Source organism: Anabrus simplex, chromosome 4, assembly GCF_040414725.1.
Source record: "Anabrus simplex isolate iqAnaSimp1 chromosome 4, ASM4041472v1, whole genome shotgun sequence".
NCBI classification, from domain to species: Eukaryota; Metazoa; Arthropoda; class Insecta; order Orthoptera; family Tettigoniidae; genus Anabrus; species Anabrus simplex.
In genome coordinates this window covers 142,524,318-142,549,106 of record NC_090268.1, presented here as the reverse complement: position 1 = coordinate 142,549,106, position 24,789 = coordinate 142,524,318, and the positions used below count along the sequence as shown (strand labels likewise).

At 37.8% G+C, this 24,789-nt stretch overlaps 1 protein-coding gene across 3 annotated transcripts in view; it reads right to left on the bottom strand.

Annotated features, from left to right (window-relative positions):
• LOC136871713 (low-density lipoprotein receptor-related protein 12) overlaps positions 1–24,789 on the bottom strand; it is a 101,723-nt gene that overhangs the window by 16,880 nt on the left and 60,054 nt on the right. For all 3 annotated transcript variants that reach the window (XM_067145236.2, XM_067145235.2, XM_067145237.2), the window contains exon 7: positions 12,646–12,887. In XM_067145236.2, the coding sequence (XP_067001337.2) occupies positions 12,646–12,887 (242 nt within the window). The remainder of the gene's footprint in view (positions 1–12,645; positions 12,888–24,789) is intronic.

Here is a 24,789-nt window from a genome sequence, read left to right as displayed (position 1 = left end):
CTGATTTTTACTATTCTGATGTTCCTTCTTTGCTGGAACTCATTTAAGTGATACATCGTGGCTACCTTCATTTCCGATAACTAAAGATTGTTCATAAAGAAACTGTTTTCGCTCAGTGACTGCAGTCAACCTTTCTGGAAATCATTGAATTATTAGTGTAAACAATTTCCCTGATTAATTGGTTGTATACCAAGTGAAGTTATGGATTAGAATTTCACTGCAATTGATTGATAGTTAATGGGGTAACCGTGTGAGAAATAATTTGTTCTTATATCTTAACGAGGATTTTCTTGTCCTACATGTATTTTAATTTGATTTATTTTCTTTGCTTCTTGTGGGACTTAATGCTTTTCAAACATTTTAATTTCTTTCATTTAATTTAAGTCTGGTTCTCTAAAACTTGGACTTGTTATTTGATCAGTATATTAGTTTTAGACTTAGATGGTTCGCCACCTCTGGCCTACATCGTTTCCACATTTTAAGAATCGACTTATGTTGGAGACAGATACGGTAAGTGTGGTTGTTGTATTTATTGCTCGTGTTGATCGGACCCTGGTCGTGTAACAACTGTCGCTGTAATTACTCGGAGATATGCGATACTGGAAACCAAGAGGCACTTGTAAGTCAGGAGAAGAGAATGTCCAACACACCTCATTTGTTAACTCATCAAAGGCGCTGCTCCCATCCCTCCACATACAGCTTGGTTTGGCAAAGGCTTTCACTAAAACTCTCACTCACTCCGTAGGCTTCTGAGGAACTTGAAGTTCCCATGCCGATCTCACAATCCTCTTCCATCCTTTTCGATCTTGAGCCCGCTCTTCCCATTTATCAATTTGGAGGGCCAGCATACCTTGTTGATCTCCTTCTTCCAGGTACTTCGGAGTCTTCCTGAAGGTCTTTTCCCATTGAGAGATCCCTTGTACAGATCTAGCGGTGCTCTGCACCTGCATCTCAGTACATGTCCAGCCCAGTGCAGTCTATTGCATTCTATCACACCCATTATATTGTCTTGTTGAGAGAGGGCGCAAATCTCATAATTAGATCTTTTCTGCCAGCTTTGGAGACAAGATCGAACCATGGGCCAAATATTTTTCTATAAACTTTATTCTCAAAGACTTGCAACTGCTGCTGCTCTTTCTTGGTTATACTCCATGTCTCTGAACCATACAGAAGTACTGGTCGAATGATTATATTGTAGATAATCATTTTTGCATTCCTTGTTAAAAACTTGGAGCCTAATATAGGGCTCATAGATAATAAGATTACTTGCTTTACGTCCCACAAACTACTTTTATGGTTTTTGGAGACGTGCCAGAATTTAGTCCCACAGGAGTTCTTTTACGTGCCAGTAAACGTACCGACACAAGGCTGACGTATTTGAGCACCTTCCAATACCAGAGGACTGAGCCAGGATCAAACCAGCCAAGTTGGGGTCAGAAGGCCAGCGTCTCAAATGTCTGAGCCACTCAGCCCGGCAGGACTCGTAGAGTAAAATATCTTATTTGCATTCTTAATTCTAGCTTGGTGTTCCTATTGCCTTTGGTTTTCATCATAGATTAATACACCAAGGAATTTAAACTCCTCTACTCTTTTAAATATATATTTCCCAATCTTCAAAGGTAATCTGTCAACCTTCTCATGATTCGGTCTCTGTACAACCATGTAATGTGTCTTCTTATCATTCACCCATAAGCCAATTTTTGCTGCCATTTCCTCTAGTTCCACAAATAACTGTCTAATTTCTAATTAATTGCGGCCAATAAGAACAATATCATCCGCATATGCAAGGACTTTATGTTGTTTCCCCAATATGATGCCAGCAGGTACAAGAGCTAATTTCCTGATAATCTTCTCCAGTGCAATGTTGAATACAATAGTTTTATTCTGGAAGGAACTTGATTTTCTACCCTTGACCAAAACACAGCTAACATTACCATCCATACATAGTTGCACGTTAATTAATTTTATGGGAAAGCCAACCTCCATTATGATGTTCCACAGCCCTTCTCTATGGATTGAATCATATGCCTTGAAGAAATCTATAAAGAGATAATGAACCGACTCCTTGTGTTCCCACAACTTATCATTGATAGTCTGTAGTGGATCTGTTACTACAAAAACCGTTCTGATTTTTCAATAAGACTCTAGGTCAGGGGTTCTCAAAGGGTGTGCCGTGAAATTGTTGGGCTGTGCCGTGAAAAAAATAAGCTTGTGTATTCAATATTTTAGTAATACTATTTACTAATATTACAGAACGGCGTAAACCCACATGCAATAAGAACTCAAAAAATCAGATGCTCTGTCAATAATATTACACTATTGTTACAATTTAGTGGGAAATGTGGGCTTGTTTATTTTTGCACAACTGTTTGATGCGGGGAGGAATCGCAGACACACACCTGTCTACAGAAAGAAGTCGCTCACGTTTCTTATTTTTAATGCAGGTCAGTGCCGAAAATCCCTGTTCAAACAGATATGTTCTTGAAAATGGTATTAATAAAGGTATGGCATGCTCTGATAACACTGAGAACTCTGTTTTCACAGAAATAGTGTTTCTTTTCTAAATTTCAGCTTCAAAGTTCGATCGGCTTGAAGTTCAGCCAATTCTTCTGTCTCTTCTAATGGTACTTGTTTTGTGTCCTCAGCAGTAATGGCAAAGGGATTGCGAACCCAGTCGCATTCGTTCACGTTGACGGAAGGAAAATATTCTTGCAGTTTATTCTCCAAACCAGAAAGATGTTCTAAAATCAGACTGGAACAGATGTCGGTATCAGCTGTGAGAGGAAGCATTTCAATGTCAGTTTTTCAAATTTTAACTTCCACAGCTGAATTTTTCTTAAGCATCCATTCAGTTTGTAGTTGATGTAAGAATATTCTCTTTCTTTCGCTACATACTGGCGTTGAGATTATTCAAATGTCCAAAATTATCAGCTAGGTATGTGACTTTGGAACACCAAGTTTTGTCGCTAATGAGGTCAGCACACTCTGGTTATTCTGTGAAAAATATTTTTAATAACTCATTTCTAAATTCATAAAATCTGGAAAGCACACTTCCTTTGGACAACCAGCAAATTTAGATGTGAAGGATCAGAGTTTCATGATCAGCTCCTGCTTCCTGACACATTACTTTGAGAAGTCTAGTTTTTAGAGCTCTACTTTTAATTAAACATTTCAACAACCGAGCTCATTACGTTCCTTAGATCTGAAGGAATGGTTTTTGCCACTAAAGCTTCCTGATGTAAAATAACAATGTGTGGAAAATCTTGCTTCAACCTTGAAGTAAAACCTCTCATTCGACCAGTCATTGCTGGGGCTCCATCAGTGCGCACTGAAATACAATTGTTCCAACTCAGTCCATTTTCTTCCAATGTCGCTGTCATAGAATTATGTGTGTTTGATCCTGTTGACGTCAGGCGCAATTTTTTGCAGGATAGGAACTGTTCAGTAAGTGATTCTTCGTTTAAAAAAACTTATGTAACTCAATAATGGACATTTTTACTTACATCTGTTAATTCACCCAGTTAAAGTGCACATTTTTTACCATCATGTAATTTTTCCACTACTTTTTTAATATCAGCTGACATGTATTCTATGTGGCAAGCAATTGTATAGTTTGATAAAGGTACTTTTGATATCTCTCTCTCTCTCAGCAGCCTCTCCTAACATGGAGTAACTATTACTTTACAAGCAGGTAAAATCAAAGTTTCTGCTGCTGTATGCGACTGCATATTCCTGACAATTATTTCTGCTACTTTATAGCTAGCTACTGGCGCTTTTTATGAAGCTGTATTTATTTTATTCATTGCCCTTGCCTTCTTTAATTTCAGAAGAGAGCAAACGATTTAAATAAGCTTTATATTTATTTTCCAAGTGACTATGTTTTGTTTTCAAGTCTCTCTTTAGTTTGCTTGAACCATATATTCATTGCTTAATTTTTTGCCACATACAACACACTCAGGAAGTTTACGATTTCCAGATTCAGTACATGTAAATTGGAAGTATAAATAAGAATCCTGATACCTGCGCACAGCACCTGGCGATGCGGAAGTAGCTTCTCACTGACACTTGATCCGGGTGATCCACTTGTTCTATTTTCACTCTGATGTTCTTCACTGCTGTTTACCCGACTTGTTGGCTGAATGATCAGCGTACTGTCCTTCGGTTCAGAGGGTCCCGGGTTTGATTCCTGGCCGGATAGGGGATTTTAATTGCTTCCGATTAATACTTCTGGCTCGGGGACTGGGTGTTTGTGTCCGTCCCAACACACTCCTCTTCATATTCACACAACACACTACCCTACCAACCACCACAGAAACACGCAATAGTGAATACACCCCTCTGTATAGGGTTGACGTCAGGAAGGGCATCCGGTCGGAAAACAGGGCCAAAACCACATGTTTGATGCACCCACAACCCCACAGGTATGGGAAACGAGGTAGGAAAAGAAGAAGAAGAAGAAGAAGAAGAAGAAGAAGAAGAAGAAGAAGAAGAAGAAGAAGAAGAAGAAGAAATTCTTCACTGCTGTTTAATTGTTGGCGTTTAATTATAAACTTCTCCATATTACTACACAATATCCGTGTATTTAGTTCAGTTTTATAATAACACTTAATTGCGACTTATTCAACAACCAATTGCACTACATGTAAACATCTCTCCGAATTCAACTGTAGTACTGAACTGACTGCAGGTGACAAATGAATGGTTTATATATGTTCCACTAGGGTTCGGGAGTGATCAAAATTTCTCGACTAACGTTACATCAAGTCGGCTGTGCTAATGTTCCAGTAATTCGTGTACCCTCCACGGGGGTTTTCATTCTTTCAGGACTGCTCTGTAGCGTTTGAAATTCCTCTAAAGCAGGCATAGTTACTTATACATTGGGGTGTGCCGCTATACTTAGCATAGCGAAAGAGTGTGCCATGAACGAAAAAAGTTTGAGAACCCCTGCTCTAGGCAAAGAAATTCAAAAAGAGTTCCCATATTACAAAGTTCACAAATATTTCATCTGCGAACTAAAAGAAGAGGTGTTAGTGGGGCCATAGATAAGAGAGTTGTCAGTGGATGGAGAATTTTAAAATTCTCCAGACTACAAGGAAGAAATTCAGAAATTGCTAAATGCATGCAGAAAAATGGATTGCTGCATGTCACCCATTTCTTGCACTCTCATTTTGATTCTCTCCTGAAAAAGCTTGGTGACATCAGTAACAACATGGAGGTTAAGATTTCATCAAGAAATTCTGGTGATGGCAAAATGCTACTAGGGTGTGTCTATGATGATGGACAACTAGATGCATTGCTGTGATGAACCAGCAGAAATACAAAAAAGACGATGACATGCTAAGCACTACTAGCCTATACCCGTAGGCAATGAACTTATTGTGCGTTTTTGGATAGCAAGTATGAGTCAAAAGTCACAACAGGGTATGTTAAATGTTGTTTTATTATGAATACAGTAGAAGTCCACTATAGCGAGTACGGCATATAATGAGAACCCCGTTATAACGATAACTTTTGTAGGTCCCTTCAAAATTCCTATATTTAACTGTGTATTATCCTTCGGTTACAGCGAGAACCCTATCACTGACGCATCCGTTATTACGAGCGATTATGCGCGCTCGATTTTTTCCGTTGCCGATATTTATGCACCCAGTTATTATACTGCATGCGATCGATCATTTTTGGTACCGTATCGTTTTCTCGCTATGCCCACCAGCGAGCTCTCTCATCGACATTCAAAGGCAATGTCGGAGTCGGTTAGTAATACCCGTCGACTGCTCTTCCGTGAGGAAAATGTAAGAGGAGAACATGTTTTCGTAATAAATGCGTAAATTACGTGTCCGATAACCGTTGTTAACTCGTTAAAGATAAACGCTGGATAAACGATCGCTTAATTTTAATGCTAAATACCGCAATTAAGAATGAGATAGGCCTACACCTTAAGATATGGCAGAGTGCATCAACGATTACGAGGTTAGTTTATATTTTCTCGCGTCCGTTAAATCACGGAAAGGCTATTTATCATGTAAATTTATAGCGAGAAGGTTATCATTTCTCTACTTCCGCTTGAAGTACGTTTTCATCATACATATAGTACAGAGAAGTTAGGATATGAGACTCTATTTGAATAACAAAACTGAAACGTTTGCCACAAAATGTGATCGATCATCTTCGGTACGGTATAGTTTTCGCGCTATGTGCATTTGCGAACTCTCTCGTCAACATTCGAAGGCGATATTGGAGTCGATTGGTAATACCTGTTGACTGCTGTTCTCAAAAGAAAATTCGAAATGAAAGAGGATGAGACGTTTTGGAATAAATGCGTAAATAACGTGGCCGGTAGCAGTTGTTACTCATTAAAAATTAAGGCTGAAGTAAACGATCTCTTAATGGTATACCGTATACTGAAATTAAGTAAGAAAATGATACACCTCAAGATATGGCAGGGTACATCACTGATTTCAGAGGATGGTTTATATATTTTTCGCGTCTAGTTAAATTTCGGAAAGCTATTCCCATGTCAGTTTTTAGCGATCAGGTTATCATTTCTCTACATGCGTTTCAAATAGGTTTTTATGACACATATACAGTTAGGTTAGGTGATGCCGTTTGAAGAAGAAAACTGAAATGTTTGCCACAGAAGCCTCTGGAGTGATACCGTACTTCTCCGAATCCAAGAAAACGTTTTTTTTCCCCTCAGAATCCCATGTGAAAAATCAAGGGTCATTTTGCATTCGCGGCCTGATAGTAATGAACACCACTGGCAACTACCGCAGAAACCACACTGTTTTTTTCACCTCCGCGCCCGCACACACAAAACTCGTTGACAATAAACAACCGCCTCTTTATCACAGGACTACATCGCTAGTCGCGGCGACTGGTCGTATAGTGCGTATGTGTAACGTCACTGGATCTCGGGAAATAGTGAAGAGAGAAGGACATTCTATTATCCTCTACAAAAATGTTTCTCAAATCTGCAGAATGGCATCAAAACATGCGAGCCTTGGAATTCTTAGAAAGGCCACGGCTACTCAGTAGCAGAGTTATAACGTGTCTGCGGTACCTCTGACGCTTAGAAAAATTAAGTTTTATAGACAGCAGGAATATTTTTGTGATGGATCGTCGTATTGTAAAGATACGTGGAACAGGTATTGCCGGCAAATTTTCAACGGGTTCTCGTCGATGTTATGATGCCAATTTTAAGTTAATGGGTATTAAACACTCGGAAATGTATAATAATTGTGCAGCCGCAAGAAAATACGGCATAGGCCTAACTAAAGGTAATATTCGGCGTTACTGTGAAGGCAAAGTTAGCTTAAAAATGCGTACTGCACAAAAAATGCATTCAGTGGCCTGCAACAAGGAGGCTTTAAAGAAGTCGAAGATGAAATTGTGAGGTATGTGCACAAAATTGCATGGGCGGGATTGCCATACCGCGGCGCAATAAACTCGTTCGTTGACTTTCAAAGTCCGCGATTAAGACCGATACATCGCTAGCCGCTGAAGTTGGCCGAATCTGGCAAGCAAGACGTGCGTGTAGCGGCACGCTAAGTGAAAGTAACAGTTTTATAGTAAGCAAGAATATTTTCCTGATGGATTGTCGTATTGTAGAGACACGTGGAATGTGTACTGCCGGCAAATTTTCAACGAGTTCCCTTCGATATGATGATGCCAGTTTTAAGTTAATGGTTATTAAACCCGCTGAAATAAAGCATAATTGTACAGCCACAAAAAATATGGTATAACTAAAGCCAGTGTTCGGCGTCTACAGTCTAAAAATTCATACTGTATAAGAAAGACATTCATGTGATTTTACAAAACACTTTTAAGTCTGATTAAATTTTTCTGAAGGAAATGTATTCGTAGAAATACGGTAATATATATTTTTTCAGAATGAAATTAAACACACACTTTCACATAGTATCGGATTCCGGAAAACAATAAACAAGTAAGCCGCAGTGTGGATATTATCCGCGGAAACTCAAATTTTGAACAAACTGATTGCCATTTCATACTGAATTTAATGTGCATGGGGGTTTTCCCGATTTTTACAAAAATTCGGATATAACGACAATCCGTTATAGAGAGTAAATTTTTCGCCCGTTATGAATTCTCACTATAACGGACTTCTACTCTATGTACATAGGTATGGTTAAGGATTTTTTGGGGTCGTGTATTCTCATGACTGTCTAAAATTATGAATATCTTTTTAACTACATTTATGATACGAGGACTATGAAGTGATTTCTACAATCCGGGTAAAAAGAAACTCCTCTAGAAAAATGTACATTCACCTGAAACTGATTTTATTTTGTAGATCTGTGTTATATAACCAGACATGAGACATTAAGACACTGTATTTCTGTTTATAGTCAGAAAGAAAATTGAGAGTTATGAACATTGCGGTCAGAAATACATTACTGGTTTTGCATCCCACTAAGTACTTTTCTGTTTTTTAGGGATGTTAAGGAAGACAAAGTACTTTTCTGTTTTTTAGGGATGTTAAGGAAGACAGGATTCCGACCCTCAGGAATTAATTTACGTCTCAGTAAATCTACCAACACAAGGCTCGTGTATTTGAACGGGTTTGAACTCACCAACTTGAGATCAAAAGACCAGTCCTCTTAACATCTGATATACTAAGTCTGGCAATCAGGAGACAATTACTCAACAATCAGCACTAAAGTTTTCCACAAATCATAGGCAGTTCATAAAGTGACTGATGTTGATGAAAATACTCATGTTATCAAAGAGGACCAGAATTTTGTAAGTAAGAAATGAGGAATACAGAAGTAAATGATGAACAAAGATCTAATTGAAAACCAGAGGAAAGAGTAAAAGAAAAGCCACCTCCAAATAAGCCATGAAGTTCTTACGAGGAGTGGAATGCAACCTTGGCACATAGTGCAACAGAACAGTTAGATCTATGCTTGGCTATCTTCGCTCCCAGGAATTAACCTGGTGCCCATTCCCTGAGTAGGTTAAGCGAACCTCACGGCAATGTGCCTCTCCAGAAGTGGAAAGCTCTGTTCAAAATTTTTTGACTTCCTGGTGAAAAATCACAATGAATGTAATAATATATTGTGGTTCCACCTATTCAATACAAGAAAACTTATTAATGCAAGGTTACATTATAAGTTAATCATAATTGGGCTGGTTTCGACGTTTAATCAGCATCATCTTCAGCCTATCGTTCAAAAGGTGCAAGGTAAACAACTCACTAGCAAATAAAAGACGTAGAAAACAAACATTTTCACATGACGAAAGTTCAATATCACTAAAGGTTGAAATCGGTCCCAATTGTGATTAACTTATAATATAACCTTGCATTAATAAGTTTTCTTGTATTGAATAGGTGGAACCGCAATATATTATTAATTTAATTGTAATCTCAGTTCAATACGGACCAAATGAAATTCTTATCATTCAATGGTGAAAATTCAAACCCATATTCTTTCAAGTGAATCAAGCATGACTTAACCACCTCAGTTAACCCTTTCCCACGGACTATCTTTGACTCACTGTCTGACGAAACCTAGAGTAATATAATTTGCTTGTCAGGTATAGTTGTGGAGTACCTTCACTAAATAATTTATTCTGTACAAACCACTTAAGATATCGGTTTCAAATTTTGCAACAAGGGAAAGTACACTATACTTATTCTAAAATGATATAATGAGATCACCTAATTACATGCAGGAACCCCCTAGTTCAGAATGATACATCAGGAAGCATCCAACATGGTGCAAGTTAATATTAAATTACTTATTCATAAAGTCAGTCTTGAATTGCTCAACCTGATGGAGCTCTTATTTTCTTGGTAATGCAGAGAATGCAGTACTTCACCCTGAATCCCCCAATTCATTTCATTTTCAGGATCCGTCAAATGAAGATATTGAGATAGCAAATCATACTGCCTCTCGGACATACAAATTATAAACCATCTTTAACTGAATGGGATTGGAAGATAAAGTGATATTAGTTGGAATATTATGTAATTACGTAGAGACCCATAGTCCGAAACAGAATTAACTGGAGGATTAAAACTGATTATTATTTTTTATCCAAGTAGGCCTAATATTTTACCAGGAGATGGTACCTGAATGAGCATTTCCTGTCCTGAGCAATATACTGTATTTCGATTTCCCCTCAGGTTCATCTTCTGTCCCAAATGCTTCCCACACCATTTTTATCATCATACCTACAACTTCAAACTCACAACTATTGCATTTGTCAACATATTAATCTAATTTGTAACAAATATCCTCTTCATGTTGCTGCAATGTGTTTACATTGTCAGTTGTCTGTTCTATCTAAGAAATTGTATAAGAAACCCTTTTTTTAGCATTCCTTGCATGCCAGTTGTATCTAGGAAGTGTAGGGAATTCACTGGTTCCAAGAAGTTATATGTTTAGCAGACAGATGACACAGGAAGTCGCTCTGAAAGTTGAATACACTCTACCACGCAACCACCACAAGACAATGTGTAACTCCAGTACGCTTTACTACGCAATCTGCAGGAAAGGGTTAAGCAGTCCCTTAGGGCAAAGAGTACTGGACCCCAAAATTCTTCAGGAGCCCCATGCCCTTTAATAACTAGCTGACTTGATAGAGTACCACGGGATCAAATTAAACATTACCGTATTTACCCGAATAATGACTGCACCCTCATTTTAGGAAGGCTCATTTTGAAAAAAAAAAAAAAATAGAAAAAGAAATGAACTAAAATTCCTACCATTGAAAGAGTAACGTAGGCATAAACAAATATTTCGTATCACATCGCGAGGTCCACGTGGTCTTCACGCAAATATCACTGCTATGAAATTTATTTTCCATGAAAATGAGCAAGTAGGCCTACTTACGTGACAGGTATTTCATTAATCTGAACTTGCAGTAGGGTCAATTCCGTGTAGATGGGAAGATTTGTTGTTTCTTGCATCACTAGAATCCTCTCCTAAATTACTTACAAGTTCGTCACACTCCACGTCTTAGGCCCGTATTCACCAACGTGAGTAAACGCTTTTATCTCAGTTTAAAACTACGTAAACCCAGGTAACAGTTAAGTTTGTATTCACCAACAACATTATCTCAGATAATGGGTATTATCTCGGTTTAAAATTTTACCAGAGATTGATTCACCAGTAAAATGGGAAATCTAAGATAATAGCCTTCCAAGATGGCAGCTCGTAGGTGGCTGGAATATCTAATTGAAAGATAAAATCACAGCGACGAATAATATGATCAAGGTTATGCAATTAATAAAAGTCCTAGATGGATAAAAGAACGTGCGACGTATTTCCAAGACTACGATGACTCTGATTTTCAGACACATTTTAGGTTATCTAAAGCTTCTGAACATAGCCTGGAATTCTCAACGCATAGCTAGGCCTAAAATGAATTCTCGATTATAGCTAATATCTTGTACGGTACACGACTGGGTGACTTTTAATGAAGAATTAAGGAATACTGCCTTATTTTTTGAGTGACATATAATGTGTAGGCTATAATTGGTTTTTTAATTCCCTTTGTTAATGCTTTCTGTCACCAAGTTCAATAACAATTCACTCTCTTGGAAAGTCATATTAGGCTTCTTTCTTTGTTTCTGCTCAATAGCGGACATAATTGATGCAAATTATTTGCAAACCCCGAATGGAATCAAAAACTTGTTTACAATTCGATAGTGGCGGCAGCACGTAGCCATTTGTTTTCCGTACGTCAGTATGAAAAATTTGTGGTTTAAACTCAGACTGAAACGAAAACTTAGTTTTGGTAAACTGAGATAATAAATTCTGTGGTGAATATCTGAGATAATGACATATCCGAGTTTTGGAAATCTAAGATAACAGCAAAAGTTACCGACGTTAGTGAATACGGGCCTAAAACACTTCTCACATGTGGTCTCTTTTTACTGGACAGTAACACGACCGGTGGTGGATAATTCTTTTCGTGCAATGTAAACACTTGAAATAGACACACCAGCGAAATCTGATGTTAGTTTTGCAATACAGTAAAACCTTGTTAATTTGAAGTCTTTGTAATACAGAAATCGGACTTCCAATGACGTGATTTCGAATTAACAGCCATCTTGTAATTCAGAAATGCCAACCCTCGCCAGTTTTCGTGGATTCTGCTTTTCCGCGTACTGCCTGCTTCGTGATATTGTGGTGTTCCTTAAAACGCTGAATACAAAAGAATTACGATTTCACTCTATTTTCAACTATGAAACACACTACAGACACACCAAAGTGAGTGAAAATGTGGAAAGCTACCCCTGCACGTTCCGGAAGACGCGTTCTATCGTGATGTGGAGAAATTTTGAATTTAAATTACTCTGTAAAATACAGTGCTATTTTTAAAAAATGTAAAATCAGTTTAGAATTAAAAGTGAATTTTTTTCCGTTTAAATATGACATATGGGGACAGTTTTCTTCCATCTACGGTTGCACAAAGCATAACTGTACACTCAGCATCGAAAACTAAGTGAGCCAGGAGCGTGTTGGCAACCTTGACGCAAATAAAACCCACACCCCAATTTCATGCCTCAAATTTTTTTTAAAAAATATGCGGGGATTATTCGCGTAAATACGGTAATTTCTAATGCTTAATACTAATACTAGAAAGAAAAAAGGAAAATGAATATATCCTTACCTTAATGCAGTTTTGCTCATCACTGTTATCCAAGCAGTTGTCAATACCATTGCACCATTCTCTCTCGTGAATGCAACGTCCATTATCACACTGGAACATACCTTGCATAAGGATGCATAGATCTCTCGGGCAATCGGCTTCATCTGAATCATCCTCACAATTGCTCTGATCATTACATCGCTGAGAAGGAGGGTAACAGCCTACTCCACTGTTACACTTGATCTTGCGACCACATCTGGGATCTGAAAAGACATTCAGGTACATTCTGTATACAAGCTCTAAAAAATAGAATTAACATTCTGTCTCTACATTATTATTTTTTATGTGCAAACTCTCCCCTGTCCTCTTAAAGGTGAAGGTGGTAAAATAGTCCATGGTATTCCCTACCTGTCGTAAGGGTTAGAAAATAACAGCTAACTGAAGCAGTTTTTTTATTTTTTTTATTTTTATAGTTATGAATTTCATTGGTTCCGTATTGAAGTGGGATTACAACAAAATTAAATTCTTTTCAAGGTCCACCTATTCAATACAATGACGTTTTATTGTGATTTAATCACATGTCAAATAGTCAAGTGGTACCAGTTTCGGCATCTATGTGCCATCATCATCGTCCGGCTCCGTCTGTGTAACAACACGTTCACATGCTGCTCAAGGTTCAAATTGAAGTGGGAAGTCATCTCTAAATACATCGCGATCTCACATGATCAAAGTAAACTTCCCTGGAACCACCTAATATCTAAAGGAACAAATGTCATTCACATAGACAGCATACAACTGTAAAAATTCACCCGGATGCACACAGACTGAATTATGTAACGAACAGCTGGAATTTTAAGAATTTTATATCATACCAATTGTATCATAATTTTATCGTATTTCATGTATCACCACATTAATTGTATGTTATTTTATAATGTGTTAAAATGTGTTTTAGATGTTTTAGGAATGTATATCTTGTTTTAATTTGTACCCAAGACTGATGATGGCACATAGATGCCGAAACTGGTACCATTTGACTATTTGACATGTGATTAAATCACAATAAAACGTCATTGTATTGAATAGGTGGACCTTGAAAAGAATTTAATTTTGTTGTAACTGAAGCAGTTGGAATGAAAATGGCCACACAAACTGCAAACCCAATATTCAGAGGCGACTGAAAGGGAAACCTCCAGAGGCTTTCATGTGGGGAGTGTGAGTGGGTGACCACAGGTACTTAGTAGAGTCTGGAGTTGCTTTCACTTACTTGAGCCAGCCTCCTCGCTTTTACCTTGGTCACCTGCCTTGGTCAAGTCCTGTTGTCTTCAGACCCCAACAATATTAAGTTTGCGAGGTCATGCCCTCCCCCCCCCCCCCCCTCTCTTTTTTCAGATAACCACATTCTTCTTTCCTTTTTGAGTGTGTTAACAGATGGTTGCCCAGCTTAAAAACAATAATCATCAACACCACCACCAAATCCTAACCTTCCCTTCAATGTATATGTACGAATAATCTTCTAATTAATGAACAAATATGCAATGGCTAATCCCATACTAGCACACAAATCCAGTATGCATTTTCTTTTCCTGTTGACTTTCATCTTCCTCATCTTATTCAGAATGTTTTCATACCTTTGCATTGTCACAAGTGCACTTTCCATGACAGTGATATTTTCGAAAATCATATCAATTGAAATATTATTGATATCTTGAAGACATTCTACAGACACTTGAAATGCACCTCAATTAAGATTCAAGAAAGTCTTTTGTAGTATGAATAGTTGTACCATGTAACTGTTTCCTTATTGGTTGTTCACCCTCCCATTCCTTTCCCTTCCCTTCTCAAATGTAGGCTTGGTGACTGGCTGCATCCAGAAGTGTGCCATCATTATTATTCTGACAGCTGACTTGTTTAGTTAGGAGTTCCTTCCAAACCTGTGACAGTTGGGCTGCAAGCATTGGAGTGTAAGTATTTTCTGAGTGTATTTTGTATGAAAGCTTGGTGTTAGTGGCAGTGATTGGTCATATGAATGAGGTATGTGTTAATGTGCTTTCTATGTACCATGTGTATGGCTCGTAGCCCTGTATGCCCTCACTGCCAATATGGCTTTATTTGAAAGTACGAGGACGGTTTGAAAAGTTCTCGGAATCACCGCTAGATGTCAGTGCTAGAGCAACGAGGTTCCCGCGCAATAATCACACATCCTTTGTGAGTGAACACGTGACGCGTCAGTGCTCTAGCTGCAGGAGTGTGGTAGTGACGACTGTTGTTGTTGTTCCCGCGTAGTGATTTGTGACAATGGAAAAAACTGAGATTCAAGCAGTGATTAAATACTTTGTAAAGAAAGGTATGAAAGCAAAGGAAATTCATGCCGATTTTCAGAACACACTGGGGGACTCTGCTCCTTCATCTTCAACTGTTGCCAAGTGGACCAGCGAGTTTAAATTTGGTCGGGAGAGCTTGGATGACGATCTGCGTAGTGGACGGCCAAGAAGTGTTATGACCCCAGAATTTATCGCAAAAGTGCATAAAATGGTCATGGAGGATCGTCGACTGAAAGTGCAGGAGATTGCTGAAGCTGTAGGGATGTCTTCTGAATGGGTATATTATATTTTAACCGAAGAATTGGGTATGAAAAAATTATCCGCAAGATGGGTGCCGCACCAGATTGGAAATGCCCGAACAAAGTCTGGCCCGTTTTCAATGCAACCAACAAGATTTTTTGTGCCGGTTTGTGACTACAGATGAAACTTGGGTCCACTACTATACCCTAGAGACAAAACAGCAGTCAAAGCAGTGGAAACATGCTGTTTCACCACCACCAAAGAAAGCAAAGGCAGTGCGTTCGGCCGGAAAGGTCATGGCCTCAGTTTTCTGGGATGCAAAAGGCATTCTGCTGACAGATTATCTTCCTACTGGCCAAACAATTACGGGGCAATACTATGCAAACCTCCTAGACCAATTACAGGAAAAGATACGCGAAACAAGGCCTGGTTTGGCAAGGAAAAAGGTCATCTTTCATCGGGACAACGCTCTGCCATGCACAAGTGTTATTGCCATGGCAAAACTTCATGAACTGGGGTACGAATTGTTGCCACATCCACCTTATTCACCTGATTTGGCACCATCAGACTTTCATCTATTCCCCAAGCTGAAAATTTTCCTCGGTGGACGGAGATTTTCTACAAGGGAAGAACTGACAGCCGAATTGGAGAGGTATTTTGCAGGCCTGGAGGAATCTCATTTTCGAGATGGGATCAAGGCATTGGAACATCGCTGGACCAAATGCATTAGTCTACAGGGAGACTACGTTGAAAAATAAAAGTAGTTCCACCGAGGTAAGAAACTTAATTCTAGTACATTGCGAGAACTTTTCAAACCACCTACGTATGTTTGGTAGAATGTTAATATCTGTTTGGGAATACTGTTGGGGCAGTACGGTCCTGTTGGTGAATGTTCCATGGGATTATTTATTTTATTTTATTTCCTAATAATAATAATAATAATAATAATAATAATAATAATAATAATAATAATAATAATAATAATAATAATACACTACAGTGGTGAAACCAAAATGCTTATATGGAAGTGAATGCCTGGTACTAAACTATAGATTAGATAAACTTGAGCTACTAGAAAGGAGAACCATGAGAAAAATCTTAGGCCATGTGAAAACAACTGAAGTATGGAAATTAAGATCTAATGATGAAATATACAGGAACATAGAAAACAACCGATACCGTAAGAAAAAGGAGATTGTAATTTTTTGGACATATTTACAGAATTCCAGATTAACAAAAACGATTTTCAAGTACCTTTGGGACAAAAAGGCAACAACTAGTTGGATTCAAGAAGTAAAGAAAGATTTAGAAAGAAATAATATAAGAGAAGAAGACTCTATGGACAGAGACATTTTTAGAAAAAGGGTAGTAAGTATGGAAAGACTCCAAAGAAGACTGAACAAGAATCCTGGTGCGAAGTGATCCGAGGACAGAAGGAAACAGCATAATGAAAGGATGAAAGAATATTGGAAGGAGCAGAAGAGAAAACAACAAAGTATGAAGAACTGAATTGAAATTGGCACGTGGTCCTTAGCAGGCCTCATCGGAAAGAAGAAGAAGAATAGCATGTGGCCTCCGGAGAAGCCTGGCGCAGGTCTTTTGACTCCCATAGGTGACCTGCACGATATTATGAGGATGAAATGATGAAGACTGCACATACACTCAGTCCCCGTGCCAAGGGAAATAACCAATTATGGTTAAAATTCCCAACCCTGTCGGGAATCGAATCCGGGACCCCTGTGACCAAAGGCCAGCATGCTAACCATTTAGCCATAGAGCCGGACTTTTCTCTCCTTGTATTTGTGCACTTTAGCTACACTTAGAACACAGAGGAGTTTCTTTTGTATTTATTTTGCTGTTACATGCTTCAACAGTTCAACTTAAGTTTGTTATAACGTTTGCTGTATACTTTTGCAATTACGTTATTGTAAATGTGCCTACTGAAATTACAGATGAACAACTCAATGGCTTTTCTTCATTAATCCAACTCCGTTTATTCTTCTTGTCATGTCCCTCGTATGGGCCTTATCCTATGGGTCTCAGCAATGTATCTGCAAAATCTGCATTGAAATCCCACATTAGCAATACACTATTTTAGTTGCCGACTCTCATTACTTGCCTCATATAACCTTTCTGCCTGATCCTCTTCTTCTCCCTCACATGACAAATACCCTAAATCTTATTTATGTCAATCGCTAAATCGATGCTGACGACGCGTGGCCAGAGCTCCACTTATACCCCACCACTGCAATATCTGGTGAAAGCATGTGTGAGACAGATGGATATATGCCGACAGCTGTGACAGGCATGGGTAAGCAGAAGGCATACGTGATGAATTCATACTGATGTAGCGAAATCAACGTTCACAGCTTTTGTAATCAAACATAATATTATGAGAAACATATACATACATACTTCATTATAGATGGTTATGCCTTACAGCATTCAGCATGCAAGCCTGTGATAGTACATATATCACACCCCCGAATTATATGTAGAAGTTAGAGATATTATTGTCAGTATTCAATTTATTATTATTATCATTATTATTATCAGTATTTCATTTGTATATTTTGCTATTTATATTGGTAAACTGGAAGATATCCAAATATGTAGGTATGAGTAATTTGTTTTGCACGAGTGGGAAAACATTGCTTTAATAACTCTGGTAATTTGGTTGAGTCATGTGGCTACCCCTGTGTTTGTTGTGATGTACTTGTGTCGGAATATTCCATGAGTCATGTATATATCTCAGCCTGATGAGATGAGCTTGTTGTTGTATTAGGGAAGTTTGTTGACTCATGTAATAATCCCCAGAGTTTGTTTATCTCTTGGAAGCAAGGAGAAGTTCAGGGCTTGGTCTTGACTAGAGATCACTCATGACTGGCGGGCAAGCACCAATCCAGACGTATTATCTGAGAGGAGGGGGATGTTGATGTCTATAAAGGTTGATCATACGGCGGCAACCGGGGTGATTGTAATGTAACTACTACAACTACAAGTAGTAACACTGTATGAAGGAACAACAACTGTACGGGAAGGAAGTGGTGCTGATATACGGTATTCGAGTGACACAGCTGCAATGGACTGGACTTCAAACGTTCGTGGAGCGTAGTCTTGTTACGTTCGTGGAAAGTGGCTGATCAACAAATTGTGGAGGGCGTATGCATTAAGTATTGTAGTACTTGTGGAGGTCTGGCATTATATGTTGGTGAAAGCTATCTCAGACTTTCCATAATTTATGTTGAGGATCGACAGACATGTGTATACATCTTTACAAGTGTTAAAATATGTGAACACAGTATTACAAGGTACAGTATCTGTGTGATGTGTTAACTGCCGATTATGAGAATCGGTAAGTCGAATTGATATAGAGACAGTGAAGGGTATTTATCTTCATACATGTACATTGTTCATCGGACTATCTACAAATGGTAGTTTAGTTCTCACTTTCGTTTTCCCATGGTTTTCGTTATTGTTGTTGTTGTAAATATGGAGTCTTCCAGCAATATTTTATGTGTGTATTATATGTATAATGTTTTATGTCGATGAGGTGCTCATGCACGGATTTTGTTAAGAATATAGTTAGCTATTTTAGAATCAGTGGAGTTATTGATGAACCTAGGTGCAGTTCCTACCTATTTAGTCGTTTTCAGGAGGTTAGGTAAGGCCTGCAGCAGATGTACCAGTACGCAGCATTATGTACACGCCCTGGGATATAAAGTTTATCATGCTCTATCTAAATTCGAGGGATCCATTCTGTTGAACTCTGGCACCCATACTACGGACATTTTGGTTAATTATGCTTATTAATTTTATCAAGTTTTTGAGTAATTTTATTTATATATTTTTATTCATGATTTTATTTATTAGTAGTCATCAAAAAGTTACAAGCCTATGTGAATGCACTAAACGCTGGCACAATCCCCTATTTGTAACTAGTTCTGTGGCCTCATTTAGTTCTATACCTATTATCTTTAAATCGTTAGAAACAGTGTCTAACCATCGTCGTCTTGATCTCCCTCTACTCCTCTTACCCTCCATAACGGAGTCCATTATTCTCCTGGGTAAACTATCCTTCTCCATTCGCCTCACATGACACCACGACCGAAGCCAGTTTATGCATACAGCTTCATCCATCAAGTTCATTTTTAACTTAGCCTTTATCACCTCATTCCAAGTACCCCCTGCCACTGCTCCCACCTATTTGTGCCCGTAATCATTCTCGCTACTTTCATGTCTGATTCAAGATTCTTTATTAGTCATTAAGTAACATAGTTACAATAGACTTCGTCATTAAGTTCACATGTACAAAATAATCTTCTTCTTGATATGTTTCTGTTTATGCAGGTCATTCACAGTGCCTTTTCCTATCTTCTCTTTTTTCCCACATTCTATGGTTCATCACTGTCTGCTACAGTAGTCCTCTCCGATTTATGTCATCGTCCACCTGATCCCTCCATCTTGTTCGTGGTCTTCCAACTGATCTTCCAGATTCTGTTCATTCCAGAGCTTTTCTTCGTAATCTTCCTTGTCCCATTCTTTTGATCTGGTTGAAACATTTCAGCCTATTTCTCTCCATAGTTTCTTTTAGAGGGTTGATCTGTAGCGTGTTTCGTATGGTTTCATTTCTTATCTTGTCCCTCCTTGTTTTACCCACGATCCCTAACAGAAAGTGCATCTCTGTCGCTTGTAATCTACTCAGATTTTTTTTGTCCAAGTCCAACATTCTGCTCCACAAGTCAATATTGGCAAATGATACAATTTATATATCATGATTTTTGCTTTCGTAGGTTCTTCCCAATTTCTAATTTTGTCTGACACACAGTAATAAAATTATGAGCAATTTCCTATTCTCTCCAAAATTTCTTTCTTGATGTTTCCTTTCGCAGTTAGCTTACTTTCTAGGTATTTAAAAGCATCTACTTCTTCAAGAATTTTTCCATTACACCTAACATCCCTCATTTTTTTGTTTCCTCTAAGGATTTTCATTACCTCACTTTTCGTTAAACTTATTTCCCTGCCTGCTTCTTCAATTGCCCTCTGCAAGGTATTTAATTGTTCTTCCAATTTTTGTTCATTCTCTTCCCATATCATTACATCATCTGCATATGCTATGACTTTCTTATCATTTGCTGTTAACCTGCTAACCCTTGACGAACTTTCCTCATAATGTAGTCCATCACTATATTAGAGCACTTGTGAAAGTACACTTCCCTGTCAAACTCTTCTGTCTGTTCTAAACCATTCTGATTTCTCTTGACAATTCCATTCTATTCAACCCTTGCCATATCTCTTCTCTTCTAACCGTGTCATAAGCCTTTTGTATATCTATGAATGCAACTGTGATGTCTTTCCCAAATTCCCATTTCTTTTCTACGACTTGTCTAGCTGTAAATATGGCATCAATAGTTGATCTTCCAGGTCTAAATCCTTGTTGTCGTTCTCTTAATTGATGTTTGCTTGATTTTTTTGGATAATTTTTTCCTAAATTTCCATGCAATGACACAGTAATGCTATTCCTCTGTAGTTCTCACAAAGTGCCTTATTACCTTTTTTAAAAAATAGGTAAATAACTGCCCTTGTCCAATCATCAGAAATCTTTCCATCAGTCCATACTACTGTATCTTCATTATTCTATACAGCCACCGCATTCCAATAGGTCCTGCAACTTTAATCATTTCCAATGTGATGTCATCTATTACAGAAGTTTTGCCATTTTTCATTTCTAATACAGCTATTTGTACATCTGACATTTGTAGATCTTCTCTTCCTATTTCATCTGATCATTTATTCAACCCTTCCACTGTAATGGTGATATTTATTTTATCTTCATTTATTTCCTTGGGTTCATTTGTTTCATTTTGTCCTTCATACAGATTTCAGAAATATTCTTTCCATACTTTCAAAACTTCTTTTTCTTCCCGCACACGCTTTCCATCTTGGATGACTTTTGCTGTATTTTCTTTTTGCTTCCTTCTGTTACCTAACGTGCGGTACAATATTTTCTTGTCATTCTTATAATCCTCTTCTATCTCATAAATTTTTCCCAGGACATCTATTTAGCCAATGCTATAATTTTCCTTGCTGCTCTGCTTAGTCGTTTCCATTTGTCTCCATTATATCCCGTTCTGTTTCTGAACCATTCTCTCCACACATTATTCTTCTTGTTGACTGGATCTGCAATTCTCTCATTCCACCATGGAGTTTCTTTGTGACTGACTTTTGTTGTTCTTCCACAGGTTTCTTCTGCTGCTCTGACAAAAGCCTGTTTTAACCTTTTCCATTCTTCCTCTCATCTTTAGGAAGTTGAGTTTTAACCTTTTCCCTATATATCTCTTGGATGTCTCTATCATTTAGTTTCCAGCATTTCATTTTTGCCTGTCTTCCCCCCCCCCCTCCCCCCACCACATTTACCCCTTCTGAACTTCAACAATGTCCCCACCAATAGTCTGTGGTCACCATCAAGATTAATGCTTGGTATCACTTTCACATATGTCAAGCATCTTCTGATTTCTTCCGTTATTATTATATAATCAATTGCAAGTTCCAACTGTACCTGCTAAACTTGTGACTATCTCTTTTCTTATACCATCCATTACCAATGATCCATTTATTTCTCAGACACAAGTCTAATAACATCTCCCCTTCATAATTTCTGTGATCTTCTCCCTGGCTTCCTATAACTGTTTCATATCCTCCTCTATCATTCCCAACTCTAGCACTGAAGTCTCCTATAATCACAGTCTTGTTAGATGTTACAGCATCCTCCAGTTTAGTGATACTCTCTTCATCTATCATGTATCAAGGATATTTCCTTCCATCATTAACTGAACTTTAATTAATCTGTCGCAAACATAATCCACATTGAGTACTTTGTTGGCCAGTTCCTTAGCCACTATTAATGCAACACCATTTCTTCTTTTGTCTCTTCCTGACCACCACATTTTATATCCCCTCTCCAGCACCTTACTACCACTCCTTTTTTTTTTCCAAATTTTACTTAGTCCCATTATCGGTATGTTCCTCTCTGTCATTATCCGTGTGATTTCTTGAATTCTTGCATACTTTTCTAAGAATACTACATTAATAGTCCCAATTCTTATATTTTTATTTGAACAGATTTGTCTGTCATCAGAACCATTTTGGCCGTCATACCTGACAGATCTACACAAAGGCTTTGTCACTTTTGGTATTGGTTTTACATTCGATCCGAGGCTCGTTTGATTGTTGAAAGTGATGTTAATACCCCTACCACTGGCTTGCTAGGCCTATCCCGGATCTTTGCATTAATATTTTGTTATGCACTAGCTGGTCGGTGCCTGGCATGTATTTCTTCATGTCAGTAAGGTTTATGGTTTACCTGTCAATACTCAGGAGGCTAATTGCAGTGGTTACCCACTGGGTGATGGGGTTGTCACATCCCTACGCCCTACAAAATAATCATTTCACATAATCACTTAATTTTAAGATCACCAAAATCTGAATTTACTTACTGATGCTTCCACAAGAATATTTGGAAGTTTATTTAAAAAAAACTTATATTGCAAATATAAGTGGCTATATTTTTTTCTTTTGAAATTTTTAATTCCAATTTTTTCATGAACTTTAATAAACATGTTATTGTAAATTCATAATTAGGTAGATAATACTTCTTTTAAAAGCACTATGTATCGATTATTCTGTACACAATTTATACACAGAGATATACCGTAATAATTTCACGTAATTTTTATGTTTTACAATTTTGGATTTAAAAATCACTACTACTTGAAAAAATTCTGCAATCAAAAATTCCATATGCAGGTTTTTTAATATAGCTGTGATACATTCTGCAATCAAAAATTCCATATGCAGGTTTCTTAATATAGCTGTGATACATATACCATACAAATTTTGTTACGTTTGGCAGAATATTATGGGAGAAAAATGGGATTTAAATGTACAATTATAATTGGCAAATAAAGCAATAATATAGTGATAAATTGTTTAAATTCAGCGGAATAACTTTGTGACAAGAAGAAAGAAACTCAATCCTTTCAATTTCAGTCATTAAAAAATTTCACCAAAATGACCAAAATATTGATTTTTATCTCCGGAGTATCACCTTAATCCGTATGAAGCTAAATTTAACCTGGAGCGACTTCTGGTATTACATTCATGTATTTCCAAATGTTGTTTATAATACTGCAAATTTTCTTTGACATATTACAGATGACTATATATATATATATACACAGGCTAGGTACAGTTATCATACGTAATTAACAAAATGCATTCACACAGCTATTTCTCTTATTTATTTAATCAGTTACTTCTAGCTTACGAATAAGATATCCCGAGTCCATCCAGCTTTCACTCCCGTACAGCAAAGTTGGTCTGAAAACAGACCGATGTAAAGATAGTTTCATCCGGGAGCTGACTTCCTTCTTACAGAATACTGTTGATCGCAACTGCAAGCTAATTGCATTAACTTTACTGCACCTTGATTCAATCTCATTTACAATACTACCATCCTAAGAGCACAAACATCCTAACTACTTGCAATTATCTACCTGTTCCAGCACTGTATCCCCAATCTGACATTCAATTCTCTTGGATTTCTTACCTATTCACATCAATTTAGTCTTTGAAAGGCTAATTTTCATACCATACTCAGTGCACCTATTTTCAAGTTCCAAGATATTAGACTGCAAGCTTTTGGCACAATCTGCCATTACGACCAAGTCATCAGCGTAGACCAGACTGCTTAATATATTTCCACCCAACTGAATCCCTCCCTGCCACTTAATACCTTTCAGCAGATGATCCATGTAAACTATGAACAACAAAGGTGAAAGATTACAGCTTTGCAAGTACCCTGTACCTTGAACAACGAACTCATTCTACCATCAATTCTCACTGCAGCCCAATTGTCTACGTAAATGCCTTTGATTGATTTTAATAATCTACAGTTAATCCCATAGTCCCCTAGTACGGCAAACATCTTTTCCCTCGGTACTCTGTCATATGCTTTCTTTAGATCTACAAAACATAAATATAACTATCTATTCCTCTTGTAGCATTTTTCAATTACCTGATGCATATGGAAAATCTGATTCTGACAGCCCCTCTGTGGTCTGAAACCACACTGGTTTTCACCCAACTTACTCTCAACCACAGATCGGACCCTCCCTTCCAAGATGCCAGTGAATACTTTGCCTCGTATACTGATCAATAATATACCTCGATAGTTGTTGCAGCCCTTCCTGTTCCCCTGTTTATAGATTGGTGCAATTACTGCTTTTGTCCAATCAGAAGGTAGCTTACTAACACACCATGCTAAACTTATAGCTTTATGAAGCCATTTCATCCCTGCCTTCCTACTATATTTCACCATTTCAGGTCTAATTTCATCTATTGCTGCTGTTTTAAGACAATGGAGTTTGTTTACCATCCTTTCCATTTCATCAAGTATAATTTCACTAACATTTTGTCCTCCTCCACATGAGATCGGTTGTTTGCGACGTCACCAGGAAGATTTCCTTTTACATCGAGAAGATTTTCAAAATATTCCTTCCACCTGTCCAGCGATTCTCTGGAATGAATTATGCAAGTTCCC